Here is an 18,580-nt window from a genome sequence, read left to right as displayed (position 1 = left end):
TTTTTTTTTTCATTTGTTCATGCATTATTAGTGTTTTTTTGAATTTAGACTTGAATCTTAGACTTAAAAAGAACCTTAGAAGTTGTTTAGATCAATCCGCAGCCATTGAATAAAAGCCTTCCATCCACACTGAACATGGCCTGGGAGCAGATATGCATTTTCCTATACAAAGCATTATATTAGCATTATATATTAGCTGTAGGCTAACGGTATGTTGTTAGAGGTCTGTGTCCTTCAAAGCCGGCATTCTCAAATAAGACATTATGCTTATCTTTGTTTAGTGTTAGTTGAACAACTCAAAATTATAATGTAGCTATCACAACACAGGAAAGATGCTTTTCAGAAGCAAACATCATTCATTTCTAAATGAGAAGATAACTGTTTCTGTCTCCATAAAAGAATTGCATCCTTGGCCCTAGAAGATCTGATAATAAAGATGTATAGGAACTATACACACAATCAAGTGAGGTATGGGTTGGAGTTGTTTATATTTTCAAAAGATAGCTTTAGTCTACAATTTTGTGATGACTGGAAGGCGGCCCATTCAAAACAAGCTTTCTTAATCCCCAAACCGTTCCCTACTATATACGGGAAACACTTGAAACAGATCACTGAAAAAAATTTGCAGGGGTGACTATTTTTCTTTTGAGGGGTGAGCATGAGGTCAGGTGGTGATTGTTCATAAATCCCAAATATGACAAAATACCATTAGTTCTTCAGTGTGCCTTGATCGAAGGTATGATCCCTTGTTTTCCTTATCTCCCCACCACTTTTTTTAGTAAGTACATACATACGTCTGTGTATGTACCATGAAACATGTTGTTTCTTTTGGAGCTGGTAATAGCCTCAGTTCTTGGGCTGAATCTTTGTCTATGGACAACTTCTTCAAGTAGGAAGTTGAAAGGTGCAACTGTCTTGGAATGCTGTCACTGCTGAGGTCATCCTAAGGGCTTGGAGATTGTTGTCGCCAGCTTCATTCTCCCCAATATCAGCAAGTCTCCATCTAGTTGCCTAGCTTTTACTCTGTCGGCTCTAGCACTTTATTAATTCAAACTATTATTCCTTAGTATAAGCTCCTAATATTTAAAAATTTTTTTTTCAACGTTTATTCATTTTTGGGACAGAGAGAGACAGAGCATGAACGGGGGAGGGGCAGAGAGAGAGGGAGACACAGAATCGGAAACAGGCTCCAGGCTCCGAGCCGTCAGCCCAGAGCCTGACGCGGGGCTCGAACTCCCGGACCGCGAGATCGTGACCTGGCTGAAGTCGGACGCTTAACCGACTGCGCCACCCAGGCACCCCTAAGCTCCTAATATTTAAAACTGACATTTAAAACGCATTCATTAACTGCAGTGGTTACTTATTGAATTCCTAAGAGAGGAGAATCATTTGGATGCTTTTGTCTGAGTAAAATAAACACAAGAGCTGGACTATATTGACTGCTGTATAATTTTTCACTGGTATTACTGTTACGAATGATTTTCCAGAAAATGTAAAAAGAAATTAATGTGGAATACCAAACTTGTCATTGGCTTTGTCTTTTGATTCTGTTTGACCATCAACAAGGATGGAAGACTTGGATACAATGTTGCCTCCCCGTGCCATACTTAAATTTGTTTACCTTTGATGTATACAACTTCATTGTGCTTTTTTGGAATGACTCTAGCAGCCCATAAACTAACGCTTTGCAAAGCCTAAATACAAATGTTTGAAGCCTATATTAGATTGAAGCCTATATTCTTTTATATCCTCTTATGATTATGTGCAGAAAGTAAGGGTTTTTTTTTTTTTATTTTAACAAATTACACATTTATGACCTTTGCAATATATAACCAAAACTGAAAGCAAAGAAAAAGGTTGGAGCTGATTAACTCAAATGCTGCTTTTCGGAAGCACTACTAGAAATTATTAGTGCACAAATATTTTCAGTGAAGATGCCTCATTTACAGGACAATCACCACCCATGTTTATTAATCATTTTAAGACTAAGAAGAAATAAGGGCAGTGACTTTTTTCCCCATAAAACCATCATATTACATTAACTAATTTTTATAAATTCAATTCTATTTATCAAGATCTTTAAGGCGTATCATACTTTGTTAAAAAAAAATTCCACAAAGCTTGAGTCCTTCAGTTCTGCCTGATTCATTTTTAATTAGCCTGAGAAATTAATAATTTACCAAAACTAAATGAGGCAATTAGCCTTCTTCTTTCATTTCAAAAAGAGTAACAAAGGCTTGAATCATCACCACTGGCATTACCTACAATTATTTCCAATTCACTTTTTTCCTGCGCTAATAATGGCTAATCAGAAATCATAAAAAAAAAAAAAAAACAAACCAAGCAGAATTCATCATTAAATCAGCCAATACAATCAGATGGTGGCACTGTATAAATGTGTGACTACACACATTTTGCCATATTCTGGGACTCAGCATTTTTCTAAAGCCACAGTTGGTGATTTCAGTCATTCTGCTACCTAACAGCAGCAACCCTACTGTCCCCCAACGAACTCCTAGGCAGTGAGCCATTATTCTGGAGGTAAAAATAATGAATCAGTGAGATGCCAGTCAATCCAATCACACTATAGGATCACAGCCTATTGTAGTCAACTCAGACCTTCTCAAGTTTAAGAGGCTATTATAATACGCGGCCCAAGGTTGATGAGAGAAAAGTTGCTCTCTACCACATCCCCGATTTTCAGGCGCCAGGAGATTTGGGGTAGCTGGAGTCACAGACTCAGTACAGCTAGTATTTGAAGCTGCACCCCATTCGCCTGTTACAACTATTAAAATTTTAAGTGAACTTTTCCAAGAAACCTAGATGGGGGAATAGGGACTTCGTGTGAAGAGTGGCTGCTCAGAATCAAAACACCGAAGCATCATGTGGCGTGGGTCCCTAAAGGAAGCTGTCGGTATGTTCTCAGGCACAAGAATCTCTGTGCAAGACTCTGGTTCCTCCCCTAAGAAACGAAGACAGTCTCTTTTTCTAACAACAACCAAAAAAAGCGCCATCCCACGATTTACTCATTTGTAATGACAAGAAGAGAAAAAAAAATGACATGAGCAAGAATATTACAAGACCTTCTTGGTTTTTTTTTTTTTTTTTTAATAATAACAGCCTCCTTTCAGTAACATTTCAAAGAATCATAAATGTTTGTGCTAGTTGAAATCTGTGTGAAAAATTGGTGGCACATTCACCAAAGTAAGTGAAGTCGATGTGAATGCGTGAGTGAAAATATTGGAAAGATTTATCTCACTGATTCTGCCAAATGAAAAGATCTGGAAAGAGAATCAGCTTGTGTATATTTTAGCCTTCCCTCCTGGTTTTCTTCTGTCGCTTAGGAGAAAAAGATATTTAATGACTTTACGAAATTACAAATCTCTGTAAAAATTGGAAAACCGGATTCCTACATTAAAAAATAATAACAAAGAGTTTCCGATCATTCAGGCATGTTTCAGAGTTTGGGACTCGGATGTTTGATCCTTTTCTCCAAGCAATAAAGTGGAGATCCTCTTGTGAGTCTTACACATTAGCTATCTGAATTGTTGACTTTAGTCCTTCTGGGACTAAAAGAAACATGAAAAGTTCTTTAAACACACAACGTGCAATCATCACAAAAAAAAAAAAGGGAAAGAAAAGAAAAGAAAGTTTCCATATACATGGTATCCCTGCTCTCATAAGGAAAAAAGTCTTTTAATGCTTATTATTTGTTCTAAATTTAAAGTTAGAACATAATGCAAAATAAGAATTTTTTTGTGGTAGGCATAAAGAAAAAATAAAACTTTTACTTGGATTAGTTAAAATGATTCGGTATAAGTATTCATAAATGCTCCCTCTCTCTGATTGTTTTGCCCCTCCTTTTCCTAAAATGGAGGAAGCTGTAATAAGATATTCATAGAAGAGAAAATGTATGTATATAAGTTTTTCTTGAGAAAAAGTTAACTATGATAATTCTTCTAAGCCACAAATCTCATTTCTGACATCGAATTTCAGTACCCAAATGAGTCATATGAGAATTTCTTAACAACTACAGCCGTCAAAGTCAGTAGGGCCAAACAAAAAGAATAACGTTCTAATTCTTTTATGATATTTTAAATAAGGTCAATTCATCTGCACCTTAAACGTGGCTGAATACAGCACATGTAAATTTCACAGAAAATGTAGAAAGGTTTATGCGTAACTCCTCCTTTAACCTTGCCGTTAATCTTGCAGTGGGGTGAAGAAGCCTTGATTAACAACAGCGATGCTCTAGGTTTGCTCATTAATGGCTTTGTTGTGCGTTCTGTGGCTCTGTGTATCTTGTCTGCCATTGTACAGGAGTTCAAACCCATTGGTACCGCGCACAACAGAAGGGCCCAACCTTTCGTTGCAGCAGCAAACATTGATGACAAAAGACAGGTAGTGAGCGCTTCCTATAACTCACCCATTGGGCTCTATTCAACTAGCAATATACAAGACGCGCTTCACGGACAGCTGCGGGGTCTCATTCCTAGTTCACCTCAAAAGTAAGTATCCGACTTGCCTTCCGGCCACCATGCTCTTAACAGTGATAGTACGGTTTCTTTTCCTTTCCAAAGTCCAGCTCTTGCTGTTTTATTTCTACTTTCCTGAAGGCACAGTCAGATGTTTAGTTTAAAGACAAGCGTCTAGAACAGATCCAGAATGTTCTGGAGTCCAGTCTGCCAGTTCCTGAACATTTAGTGAACAGATGCTTAAAGTGACGAAATCGCTCGGTTCCATCATCCCCCTTCTTAGTCATGTCAATATTTGGTGGTAAATAATCTTCTCTGTGCAATTATCATTCATTTACTTTTATCTAAAAAAAAAAAAAAAAAAAACACAAAAACTATCTTCCACTGAGGAACTTTTTAACCCTTTGTTTTTACAGGATGTGAACTACTTTGAACACAAGCACAATATTCGGCCCAAACCTTTCATAATCCCAGGCCGAAGCAGGTCATAAGCTCTGAGATTGTGATGTCTGGAGTGCATGCTTCTCTAATAAATTCTTACTAATCACTAAGAAGAGTAACCCTTAAGGGTTTGGAGTGACTCTGCTCATTTTGAAGCCTATTTCGAAAGCAAAAGAAACAAACTCACTTTTAGCAGAGAACAGTAGGTAACTAATGTCCATTTCTGAGAGTAAATACTGACCAGATTATAGAGCTGTGAAATGTTAGGCAATCACCACATATATTTATAACTAATACCCCTGCTGCTCTGAGGATCCCATCAGAACACAGTGACCTTTGAGGCAGGCAGATGTACCCCATTCCCAGGGCACGAGAGCCCAGCCAGCAGGAACAAACATGGACACCGGCACCCTATCAGAAGTCAGGAGACAGGCGGGGCCCAGTGGGAACGCTGGTGCAGCTTTCTATGTTTCACAGGCTGTGAGTAGCCCACCTCAGCCCTTGTTTCTCACAGCACCATTAGCCTGCTGTGTAATCCCACTCATTCTAGCTCTTACATAAAAATAAATGTGGGGGCACCCGGGTGGCTTAGTCGGTTAAGCGTCCGACTTTGGCTCAGGTCATAATCTTCTGGTTCCTGAGTTTGAGCCCCACAAAGGGCTCTGTGCTGACAGCTCATAGCCTGAAGCCTGCTTGGGATTCTCTCTCTCTCCCTCTCTCTCTGTCCCTCCCCTGCTCACGCTCTGTCTCTCAAAAATAAATAAACATTTAAAAAAATTTTAATAACAAAAAATAAATCTTCATCCTTACGGACACTTGCAAAGAAAAAGAGGCCACTTGAAAAGGAACTTTGCCACACAGAGGAGAGCAGTATAAGGGAAGGGCTGGGAGAGAGGGAGGTATGTTTGTTACCCTCACAGATATAACTGTGTCCACACTGCAGTAAGAACAGGCCAGCTCTTCAGTGCTGTCCATCAGAGAAACAGATCGTCATCTTCAGTTAGATGATCCTTTCAAATAAATATCTTCTCTAGAAATTGTACTCCAACCTGGGGGGGGGGGGAGGGGGGGAAACGAATGCCCTGTGTTGGCACATTGGGAAGGAGTGACTTTAGGAAACCTCAAACCCATTCCTCTGACCTCAGCTACATTAGTCAGCCCAGAGGAAGGAAGTTGGCAGTTAGGATTATTGAATAATGATCTATATCTTGTGTCACAAACTAGCGGCCCATCCAACCTACAGAGGGTGTTTTATGTAACCCTCCTGTTGTTAAAAAACAAAACCAAAACCAAAAAACTTAAGCAAATGCCTTAAGATGGAACATCTAGTCTCCATCCTGTCAAAATGCTCACCACTCCCGATACCCGGCCTATTTTTTATGTAAGTATAACCTGCTGGCCCCTGGGGGTGTCCAAGTTTATAATACCTGCTCTGGATGGTCAATCATCGCTTGATATGTGATCCGTGATCTCCTTGTGCAGACCTTTCCATGAGCTAGAGTCAGGGCCAGAGGATTATCTCAAAATAAGCTGGCCGATTTTGTGAGATCAGACTCAGAAGCAGTAGAGTGGAAGAGCAGGAGACAAGGCTAAAAAGGCAGTGACTACCAAATACATTTTCCCCCAATAGAAGGGAGCGCCTTATATCTTCCCAGCACCTGGACACAAGGCTGGGACAGACCAATGCTCCATAATGTTCTTAGATAAAGGAACGAAGTCCTAAGCGCACCTAATAATACTTGAGTGGCAAGTAGAATCAAGAGCTACCACCCTACCTCATAGATGGAACTCTGCACAAGCCTTTCTTTACTTCGTTGTTCCCTGGTCCCCATTCTATTTGCTTGTATATCTTCTCCCTATTTCCCCACCTTCCACAGCTTCCCAGCCCCTCCCCCAAGATCATAACACTAGATAAAGAGTTAAGATGCTATGTTACTATTGAATACATACATATGCAACTTTCTAAAGAAGCATAGTGAAATTAATGCATTTGCATTCTTTTGAGGTTGGTTCAACTGGAAATTCACTAATCCAAACCCTAGGACTTTAGGCGATAGGAGAAATGACACATCAGAGTAACACAGATCTTGCCGTGGCTAAAAACCAGTAACACATTTAATTTTATCAAAATTCAGGGAAAGTCAGAGGGATTCAGGTAGCTAATGGCCTTCTTTTATTTTCATTTTAACTCAAACATGGTGATAGTGACAAGCCACTCATGATTTTGTTATTGTAAGGTGCCTTTCAATATAGCTGAATTTGGGAGAGGAGAGAGGAGAAACAGGGACAAAAGGGTTTGCTTTAAAGACAGGTACCCAGGGCGCCTGGGTGGCTCAGTGGGTTACGCATCTGACTTGGCTTCAGGTCATGATCTCAAGGTTTGTGAGTTTGAGCCCCACATCGGGCTCTCTGCTGTCAGCACAGAGTCCTCTTCGGATCCTCTGTCCCCCTCTCTCTCTGCCCCTCCCCTGTTCATTCTCTCCCTGCCCCCCCCAATAAACTCTAAAGACAGGTACCACATCTAAATCTTAAAGAATTGTAAAAATGCCTCTACTATCTTTCCTTTCTTCCTGTGTCCCCTATTTGTTCTACCTTCTGAATTTCTGGTTCTTACCAAATGATCCTTCATCGAGGTGGAGTTTTAGGTGGCTATATACCAAGCTACAGCCAAATGAACAACTTTTTAATCCGAAGTGGGAGACGCTAAATTGTTAATATGTTAATCTCCCTCGGGCCTGACTGCTAGTTATGGTTCTTTTATTTCATAATTGAAGCATATTAAAAAATCAGTATTTTCATAGGCAAATATGTAAATTTTTAAAGCCAAATTTATACCTAAAAATATACACAAGATATTTTGGAGGTCCAAATGATAAAATAGAATCCTCTGAGTGGTTTTTGGACAGCTCACTTCCAGAAGTTCATCCCAAAAAGTCTGTACACAGGCCAGGGAAATTAGTTCTCTGTCTGATGATATGGAGGCATGAAGGAATTGAGTGTATCATCAAGCTTACACATGCCAAGTCACTAAGTCAAAGTCAAGAAATCTCATTAGTATCTACTTTTCTGGGTCACAGGATAGGTCATGGTGACCCATGATACTACCCACAGTGACCGGAGCTCATCAAAACTATTTACTTAGAGCATCAGTTCAAGAGATCTTTTAAAAATGTCCCAAAAATTTACAAAAAGGTCATTCTTGTTTGCTAAGGGTATATTTCCTATGTATTCAATAACCAGGGGCTCCTAAATAGAATGATAAAGAAATCAGGCAATAGAAGATACAATCTTTGCTTAAATAAAATTATGTACACAAGCATGCTATATACAAGAACACTAATAACAAAGATTACTAATTACAACTACAAAATAAGGTCTATCTGTAAGTTCTGATTGCTCATAGATTACCCATCTACTGTCTAGCTCTAGGCCTGGCACAGAGTCTTTTACCAAGTACGGTCGATTTCAGGAGCAAAGAGAGTGTTGAGCCTACAAAAATGATAAAAATGCCACTCGGCATTTTGTAGATGATTAACCAATTTACAGATTGGGCTTTAAATAGGGTCTCAACAGCCAGGAAGTAAAGGAGCACATCCATGTATACTCGCCTCATTTAGGTCATGCAGGGGGTCGAACTGGATAACACCAGACAAAAAAAATTTTAAAATCCATTTAGTGACATGAGTTGTTCACACTAAGCAGGCTACAACATTGATGTAGTCAGCAGAATCGATGCCCAATATCCTTCTGGTTTTTGCCCTCTATATGAGGCTAAGGTTAGCATTAGTAGCCCTAGAGAGTCAATGCAAGAGCCATACCTAAGCCCTAAGAGAAAACGGACTTTGAGATAAACACATCATATAAATTGTTCTCTGCCTTGAGTTTATAGCAACACTAACCTGCAAGCATGAAAAAAATTTACAAATACTAATTTTTTTTGGTTTAGTCTTAAATGATTGTGCTTTAAAAAAAAAAAAACAACTGAGTACATTCCATTTTCTTGTAAAATGCATTTCTCATGCTGCACTTAGAATGCATGTAGAAAAATTACTTTTTAAGTCACTGGCATATCAGTTGTGACTAGCCTTCTGTCCAGATTCAAAGAGAATATGAAATCTCCCTAGCTGTTTTTAAAACTGCATGAATGGCCTTTCTTGTGTTTTAATAATAAGTCCCCTCAATTGATCTTTAAAAGGAAATGAGAAATATGCATGGAAATATATGTGTACCTCCAAAATGTTACATGAAATAGTTACATACGATGCCCTAGGTGGCATCTAAAGAGTCCAAGACCACCTTATTTGCCCTCTAATCAATTAATTTCAAGGTGACAAGCATTTATTGGCTGTTTCTAGAGCCTGTATTAAATCACTGAACAATTTTTTAAAGTGTACTCTTCACAAAATTAAAGCACGAAAGTAGAAAAAGTTAACATGGTAACAAGAAAACATTCACAAAGTAGCTTTCAAACATAATCTTTATCACAGAACCTACCGAGAACCTATTCAAGGAACGTGTAACTGCATTTCTGAAACATCTGCTTCCTATTTTGAAATGTTTAGCCTAAATATCTGATTGACCTTCATGCTGCAAAGCCAGTTACCATTTGTGAAGGATCATTTATTAATGTTTTCATTTTAAACATTGCAGCTCATAAAGGTAAAAGGACATCCAGCCAATGTAATTTCCCTGCATCATGTGTTTGTGATGTTGGCAAGTTTAAAACTGTGTGGCCTGTTTTTAAAAAGTAAAGCGAGTTCCATCTTTTCTACTTTATGCACACAACTCTATGTGTAACCCTCGGCTTAACATATTGCCTAGTAGAACAGAGCCAACAAATGCAATATCACCTGTACTTTTTAATTTTCTTGAACTTTTTTCCATCATGAATTTTTAAATGTCTCCCCTTTTTAAAATATACTCTAGCTAGAAATAAACATTTCATTTGAATTTGATTGAATTCACTTCTTACTTTCTGTCTTCAATTCCTTTTAACCTCTCTGTACTTGTTCTCTGTGTTCTCCTGTCTGGATTTTCTGATTCCTGTGTCATCTCTCTGTGTAACGTGGTCATTAACACAGTGGATGCAGTACTCCGTCCGGTATTGACGGTGGCAGTGGACGTAGCACCCCTTCTTCTGTCAGTACTCTTAGTACTATTTGCCCAGGTGACTTGAAAGTTGCTGCTAAGATGGCCCCTAACATTCCTTTGGAAATGGAACTTCCCGGTGTGAAGATTGTACATGCTCAGTTTAATACACCTATGCAGTTGTACTCAGATGACAATATTATGGAAACACTTCAGGGTCAGGTTTCAACAGCTCTAGGGGAAACACCCATAATGAGGTAATACGAGTCTTTTTGAATGATGGGCATATTAATTAAACACATGGGCAATGTCAACTTTACCGGTGTCTTTTAACGTTGTCTTAATTGGAAGAAGGTTATGTGGAAAGCTTTCAAGAGAAAAATGCTAAGGATGTATTGCAAATATCTAGACATAAAGATAAAAGTGACTTCCAGAATGAACTAAGTAGAGCTTAATGGGACAGATTGCAATAAAATGAAATCATGGAAGGACCAAATGTATGTATCTCTTGGAAAGCTACAATGTTCTTTACAAATGTCTGGTACAACACTTTTCAAAAGTGATTTATAATCTGGTATACTCTATGCTTCTCCTTTGGAGGTCAAAATTTGGGAAAGGGATGGGAAGTTCAGAGGAATTTTAAGAAATGACACCTCTTCTCTGTTAATGGTATTTTATGGAGAGGTAATTATTTTTTCATTTGGAATTTTTGCCATGAATAAAGTTTTATAAGCTCAAGCTAATAATGTAAATATTTAATTTCCATTGGTCTCTTATTTTTACTACTTTCTTCTTTATTGTGAATATTTGTTCAAAGCACTTTTGCCATCAAGCTTTTCAATTAAAAAGATTTATTATAAGATAAAGTCTTATTATTTCTTTCAGTATTATATAACCGCTTTTTATAAATTAAAGTTTTATAATGTTTAAGAGTACTATGTATCAATTCCCAAAAATATCTCTTGGGATGAATGCATGAATGCAATGAGATAATAATCATGTAATGTATCTCAAAGCTTTTTTGCAAGGACTTTCAGATATATAAGATGATTTTCAAATAGGATATAGGTAGAAAAGTATGTGCAGATAGCAACTACTTTTCTAGATAATGCAGTTAAATGACATAAAATAATAAAGCACTTAGTGCCTGGCATGTAGTATTATTATTGAGGCATTTTCTTAGATTTGAATTGTATTTGTAGAATATTAAAAATAAAGCTGCTATCATTGTTAGAAGTGAATTATAATGTGGCTATTAAAAAACATAATGTAGTCAATATAACTGAAAATTTCTACATTATGTACTTTCACATACGAGTTGAACATCTTCAATTTATAAGCAAAATGATACTTTTGCTGTTTTTCGAAGTTAACAAATTAATCTTAAAAACAAAATGAAGCCATACCTTTCAGTTTAATATCAGAAGTGAATCTGAATTTTATTGAGCATTTTATGACCAAGAATAATCAAACTGGGGTCACTCCTGCACTTCCTACCACATGTTATGTTGTCTTTTTTATGAGAAAAGTTAATTTTGTTCACATCGTAATTATATATCCATCAGACACGAGTGTTATTTTTTTAATTGCTATTCCCTGACAATCACATTTTAGTCGCCCTCCAAAGTATTCTGTCAGATGGACAAGTGCTGTGATGTAATTTAATGACATCTTCAAGGTGACCCATGTGAATTCACACCATATTTTTTAACTGTAATAGAGACTAACTTGAAAATACAGAGGCTTTGTTCAGGAGTTACTGCAAACATAGTGATCATTGCTTATTCATGCCTTGTAGCTTCTTGCACATCCCATGCGTCACGATGCTCCTGACACTGCTTTCCCTGCCCCCCTGTGTTTCAGTGAACCCGTAGCCTCTGTGCCCCCCGAGTCAGATGTGTACCGGATGCTCCATGACAATCGGAATGAACCTACTCAGCCTCGCCAGTCGGGCTCCTTCAGAGTGCTCCAGGAATTAGTGGATGACGGCCCTGGTGAGCAGCCGCGAACGTCTTGCTGGGACAGCATTGATGGAGGCCCTTAGAAAAGTCAAGGGATGGGAGGGCAGTAAACATACTGGGAATGAAAGTCTAAAAATGTATTCAATTCAGTGATCTTTCCTCCAAAGGATTTGGGCGGTGCTTGGTTTAGGAAAGGAGCTTCCAGAATGTATCCAAATAGCCACCAACTTGGTGATAAAAGAGCACCACGACAAATTCCCTCCACGGTAATCCAGGGGCTAGTTCAGCTTCAGAATCGTAAAGTCCAACCTTCAATGGATATTGCAAGATTGCTCCGTCTCCCCCCATACTCCACGGTATCATCATCGTCATCCAAATTTTAAAATAACACTGCAATGAACCCTTACTGTGTTCCAAACCCCGTGCTAAGTCCTTTGCATACTTTTTCATTTAATCCTCACAATAACCTGTGAGATAGGAACTATTATTTTCTCTAACAAATGAGAAACTGAGGCATAGAGACAGCGGATTTGTACAAAGAGACGCAGCCAGTAAGAAGCAGGACTGAACCTCTAGCCACCCCTGCTGCCCTCGGGGCTCACACTCTTACCGATGTTTTTCCATCAACAAAAGATACACTGTCCTTTAAAAACCTGCACAGTATGCAGAATGCCCCACTAGGATAGCTAATATTTTTTTTAAAGGAAAAAACAAGTGTTGGTGGGCATGTGGAAAAACTGGAACCCTTGTTCGTTGTTGGTGGGAATGCAAAATGGTGCAGCCATTGTGAAAAACAGTATATGGGTTCCTCGAAAAGTTAAACATAGAATTAGCATATAATCCAACAATTACATTTCTGGGTCCATACCCAAAAACTTGAAAGCAGAGATTCAAACAGATACCTATACACCAATGTTCATAGCAGCATTATTCACAATAGCCAGAGAGTGAAAACAACGCATTTGTCTACCAACTGATCAATGGATAAACAAAATATGGTCTATCCACACAGAATATCATGCAGCCTCAAAAAATGAAATTCTGATACATGCTGCAACATGGATGAACCTTGCAAACATGCTCAGTCAAACAGGCCAGACACAGAAGGGTAAATATTGTACCCTTCATAAGAGTACCTCATAAGAGGTACCTAGAATAGGCAAGTCTTAAGACAGAAAGTAGAATAGAGATTACCAGGATCTGGGAAGAAGAGAGAATGGGCCGTTACTGTTTAATGGATACAGGGTTTTTGTTTGGATGATGAAAGAGTCCTGGAAATAATCATTGGTGATGGTTGCACAACCCTGTGAATAGACTTACTGCTCCCGAATTACCCATCTTAAAATGGTGAAGATGGTCAATATGATGTTATGTATATTTTACCCCAATAAGAAGCAGGAAAAAATGCAAAAGGTATTCTGCCTTTTTGAGCATTTTATAACAGCTCCCTATGACAACGACAAATGTTGACTAATTCTGTTTTGTAAGGCCATGCTTCAGAACAAGTTATGCTTGGACCGGTCCTACTCCTTTTGAAATGATAGCACCCGTGCAACTTAAGAATTCCTTAAGTTAAAGTGCACACCTTAAAATAGAAGCAAAGTAGGAACTAGCCAGTAGCCAGCTGTTCCCTTGCCATAAATGGAAACACTTTGTTTTTCAGATGACCGTCCGGCTGGAACTCGGAGTGTGAGAGCTCCAGTTACAAAAGTCCATGGTGGCCCTGGCAGCACACAGAAGATGCCACTCTGTGACAAATGTGGGAGTGGCATTGTGTAAGTTTCATTTTTAACCCAGGAATTCACTATGAATCTTGGTATCTCTTCTCTATTTCCAGTCAGTGACTTGAAATACATCCACAACATTCAGCACATTTGACCAGAATTCCTTCGACACACCCTAAAACTGGCATGTAACGTGAATCGGCATTCTGGGCTTATAATTTCATATATTTTCCCATAAAAATTGTCTTAGAAGTATATTTTAAAAAATCACGTCCAAGAATCATAATTTCACTTCAAAAAGCCTTCCCTTTGTTAATATATACAGTCTTTAAATATTTTCTTTCCTGTATAAACTCAGGGAACCGAATACTAAGGTCATCAGGTTGTTCACTGAAAGACATTATCTTTACCGGGTTTCTTAAGTTACACAAATACTGAAATATAATTTTTAAAAATTCAATCAGCTTCCATTTCAAGGGCCCTTATGTTTGAATAGCCACTTGCTAGTTCAAATCTTCCAGTGAAGCAGCTCATTTCAATCTCTCCACTGCAAATGCCCCACGAGGCCACTTCTCCCACCCCTTTATTCTGTTCCTCTACTCTTAGCTCACACTGAGGCACCATCAGTCCAGTTTTCCAGGATTCATCCCAGGGAGGGCAGTGGGAGCCAAGCCTGCTTAGAGCAAGTGGGGAATGTGACACAGAAAGAAAGAAGCGGGGCACGGAGCTCTGGAGCAGAGAGGATCTCATAAAACACAAGCGTTTATAATGGTACCAAAAGCAGTTACCTCACCCAGGCTCAAGTAAGCTGTTTTGACAGGAGAGGTCAGTCCGCCCACCCACGGCAATCCCATCTCTGCTCTTGGGTCTGTTTTCTCTGTGCTCCATACAATACAGGCTGCACCACCAACACAGAAAGCAGTCAGAGGGACTTGCAGCCCTGTAGGCAACCTTGGTCACAATCAGAATCCTGTGCAGGGTGTTAGTCTCATTCATATCGTGTTTTCCTCTTTCAAAGAAACAATCGGCAAAGATCATGAGGTAAGATCCCATAACTTGTGTAGAAACGACTTGTTTGAAAACTCTGAAAACGAGGCACCCGAGAAACACGGGATGTGTTCCTGTGGTCCTCAGGGATCTGGCTGACAATGACGTCAGTTTCACAGCCGTGCTGGTTTTACAGCTGGAGGCTGTTTCCTGAATGTGAAACAGATAACACCTGCCAGAAGGCAGTGTTATCTCCCTTTGTAGCATGTTTTCCGCTTTGTGGGTTTTGTTTGTTTGTTTGACTTGATCTCCCTTTTCTCTACAGCGGTGCTGTTGTGAAGGCGCGGGATAAGTACCGGCATCCGGAGTGCTTCGTGTGTGCCGACTGCAACCTCAACCTCAAACAGAAGGGCTACTTCTTCGTGGAGGGCGAGCTGTACTGCGAAACGCATGCAAGAGCTCGCATGCGGCCCCCAGAGGGCTACGACACAGTTACTCTTTATCCCAAAGCTTAATTGAGTCTCACGCAGACCAGAGCACGCAAGCCCTCACGCGCACTTAACGCAGGAAGACATCAATGGCTTTGGGCAGAAGTATAGCCAACTGTCGACTCCGAATCTAAAACCAAGGCTTTTAGACGTTTATCTTATTGTTACTGAAGAAAAGGAGTGGGACACAAATGCCTGCTATAAACGTATGTGTAAACATACAGTAGCTACGTTTTGCAGCTCTTTTTCTCTCTGGGGCTAGCAGTAACTGACGTTTAAAGCAATAATTTTTTTGTATGTCCTACTCCACAATTTACATATGTATTATGACATCAAGATATTTGGGGAAGTCTAATTATTTTTCCTTAACAAGCTGTTTTTTGCAATTGTAGTAAATACCAAATGACAATCTTGTATGCTAACACAACTTGCAGTTGTCTGTTACTGTTTTAAATTATAGTGCATGTCAGAAAGAAATTCCCTAGATTTCTCTAGTTTCATATTCAATTATACCACCAGATGCAACATACATAATAAATACATAAAATATTTTTAAAATACCTAATGAAGTGGCACGCAGTGAATTCAGATAAAATCAACATTCCAACAAGAAGTCCGATCATATCTTGACACATACACTAACAACTCAGGTATTTTAAGAAAAATGTGGTTTGTTTAGTTTTTATAAGGCCTTCACTCTTTCTTATGAGCCCACAATTTCTGCTGATAGGAGGAACATTTAAATTTGCTAATTAAAGATAATTCATCCCCTTTCCATTAAAACAGTTGCTTATGCTTTGAAATGGTCTCTTTTATTTTAAATGCTTCTCTCAGATAAACTATTCAGTCAAATTCAAGGCTCAGACCTCCCTCAAGGCTGTCTCTTCATGCCCTAAATTTCACCATTGCTGCTTCCTCCTTCCCAAGATGGCATCTCCCAGATGAGACAGTTTCAGGACCCTCCAGAGGAAGGGAGGGGCTGCTGGCCTCCTGGGGCCCTATTGTACCCACTGCTAAAATCCATGGTTTCACTTGTGGTTTGTTTTCTCCCCATGGTTGGCAGCAGGCAACAAACCTACCCCCAGCATCATCTCCAGAAATCTCAGCTCAGCCTTCTCTGGAGTCATGGATGCATCTCAGACCTGAATTCCATCTGGCCCCTGTTTTGTCAACTTGCCTCCCACTATGGTGGCCACTTGGCAATGTCCTTAACTTACATGTCTTACCTACTTCCTATGCTCCTCATTGGGGATACATGGGAAGCTTCTGAAACTGTCCTCTCTGCATACAAACCAAGGCAAACTGGTAGGGTGTGGAGGTGGGGAGGTAGGGACTGTCTTACGCCCTCTGTCTCACTGCTTGGTCACAAAGTCCTCTCTACCCTATTACAGCCACTGCCAATGAGCCTGGGGCAGGTAATCTCCTATTGTCCCAATGGAAAACAGGGCACATGTTGTATTGCTCTGGGATTCCCCCAAACTTAACCAATTATTTCTGACCCTGACCTGTCTGAGGTTTCGATCTAGTCAGAGAAGCCAGAACACCAGCCTGTCCCTTAGGCATTTGAGATTGCAACTGGAGTCCCTGTACCAAAACAAATTCATTACCAGAGGCATTCAGATAAAATAAATGAAAAACATAGAGATCAAGGAAATGAATGTACCCAAAGCAGATGACTTTTTTTTAGATGTTATTTTAAAATATTTTGGTCTGGGAAGGATATTAACTTAGAAGATTGGAAGCTATAGAACGAATAAGTGGTAACTGACTTCGAAAACTCAAGAAAGTTGATATCCAAAGCAGCAGTGGAGAAAACTGAAAACCAACCCAATACACCCTCCAGAATCTTGCCAACGTGTGGAAATGATCAGCGCTGGCATTTCTGGACTAAGGGATAAAGGTGGCATGACTATCAGGTGGAGCAAATAGAAGCCGTTTGAGAAATATTTAATCCCCACAGCTGTCCCCTCTCTTATAGCTCATGGGCCTTCCCAGTGGAAGTCCTCTAGGTATTATCTGTAGTAGGTAAAACAACATCTCAGTTGGAATCAGGAAGCACAGCTGAGGATATGTGTACTGGACTAAAAAGAGGTTAAATTAAGAATGAAAGATTTCATGATAAAAGTGTACATTACACATTATATTGTACATTAATGGCCATTGCGTATCAGTATCAGTATATAGAATAATCAGTATATCAGTATATAGAATATCAGTATATATCAGTATATAGAATAATAACGAATAACTTCACATTTAATAACAAGAAAAAAGTATATAGTTTTTTTAATAGTATAGTTCTAATCCAAAATTCAAGAGAGATAAAGCTTAAATCTGGTAATTCAGACTATGTGACCAAGGCTTGTGAAGTATGCCCTGAAGTTGCATGTTCATTATATTTAATAAAAATTATTCTTTCGACAATGAAATCTAGAAATTTCAACATGGAAAGAATTAATAAATATAAATGAATGCAATAATTTATATATAGCTTTGCACTCACAGTGTAGAGCCTGCTTGGGATTCTCTGTCTCCCTCTTTCTCTGCTCTTCCCCTGCTCAAGTTCTCTCTCTCTCTCTCTCTCTCTCTCTCTCCCTCAAAAATAAACATTAAAAAAATAAAATAAAAATGGCTTGAAGACACGAACAGACATTTCTCCAAAGAAGATACCTAGATAGCCAACAGACACATGAAAAGATGCTCAGCATCACTTATCATCGGGAAATGAAAATCAAAATACAATGAGGTATCACTTCACGCCTGTAGGAATAGCTAAAATCAACAACACAAGAAACAAAAGGTGTTTTCAAGGATGCGGAGAAAAAGGAACTCTTGTGCACTGTTGGTGGGAATGCAAAATGGTGCAGCCATTCTGGAAAACAGTATAGAGGGTTCTCAAAAAGTTAAAAATAGAATTTCCTTATGATCCAGCAATTGCACTACTGGGTATTTTACCCAAAGAATACAAAAACACTAATTCAAAGGGACACATACACCTCTGTGCTTAAAGCAGCATTATTTACACTAGCCAAGATATGGAAGTAGTCCAAGTGTCCATCGATTGATGAATGGATAAAGAAGATGTGGTATGTAGATCCTGGGGAAGATGGTGGCGTAGGAGGACGCTGGGCTCACCGCGCGTCCTGCTGATCACTTAGATTCCACCTACACCTGCCTAAATAACCCAGAAAACCGCCAGAGGATTAGCAGAACGGAGTCACCGGACCCAAGTGCAGACGAGAGGCCCACGGAAGAGGGTAGGAAGGGCGGCGAGGCGGTGCGCGCTCCACGGACTGGCGGGAGGGAGCCAGGACGGAGGGGCGGCCCGCCAGCCAAGCGGAGCCCCCGAGTCTGGCTGGCAAAAGCGGAGGGGCCTGACGGACTGTGTTCCGACAGCAAGCGCGACTTAGCGTCTG

At 39.5% G+C, this 18,580-nt stretch overlaps 2 protein-coding genes across 6 annotated transcripts in view; one reads left to right on the top strand and one right to left on the bottom strand.

Annotated features, from left to right (window-relative positions):
• LOC115511793 overlaps positions 1 to 14,981 on the bottom strand; it is a 113,325-nt gene extending 98,344 nt beyond the window's left edge. For 2 of the 3 annotated variants that reach the window (XM_030312145.1, XM_032592822.1), the window contains exon 1: positions 14,483 to 14,981. In XM_030312145.1, coding sequence (XP_030168005.1) covers positions 14,483 to 14,943 — 461 coding nt within the window. In that variant the 5' untranslated portion in view covers positions 14,944 to 14,981. Of the gene's footprint in view, positions 1 to 14,477 lie in introns of all 3 variants that reach the window. The other variant, XR_004343502.1, reaches the window with a different exon arrangement.
• The window catches only part of PDLIM3 (PDZ and LIM domain 3), a 30,505-nt gene extending 14,538 nt beyond the window's left edge, over positions 1 to 15,967 (top strand). The window contains exons 4-8 of one of the 3 annotated variants that reach the window (XM_030312136.1): positions 4,892 to 4,959; positions 9,998 to 10,261; positions 11,868 to 11,998; positions 13,629 to 13,740; positions 15,002 to 15,967. In XM_030312136.1, coding sequence (XP_030167996.1) covers positions 4,892 to 4,959; positions 9,998 to 10,261; positions 11,868 to 11,998; positions 13,629 to 13,740; positions 15,002 to 15,191 — 765 coding nt within the window. In that variant the 3' untranslated portion in view covers positions 15,192 to 15,967. Of the gene's footprint in view, positions 1 to 4,320; positions 4,509 to 4,891; positions 4,960 to 9,997; positions 10,262 to 11,867; positions 11,999 to 13,628; positions 13,741 to 15,001 lie in introns of all 3 variants that reach the window. The other 2 variants (XM_030312137.2, XM_030312138.1) reach the window with 2 other exon arrangements.
• Positions 15,968 to 18,580: the final 2,613 nt, after the last annotated feature.

The sequence above is a fragment of the Lynx canadensis genome, chromosome B1 (assembly GCF_007474595.2).
Source record: "Lynx canadensis isolate LIC74 chromosome B1, mLynCan4.pri.v2, whole genome shotgun sequence".
Lineage (NCBI taxonomy): Eukaryota > Metazoa > Chordata > Mammalia > Carnivora > Felidae > Lynx > Lynx canadensis.
The sequence above is the reverse complement of the archived record's forward strand: the minus strand, read 5'-3'. Positions and strand labels throughout refer to the sequence as shown.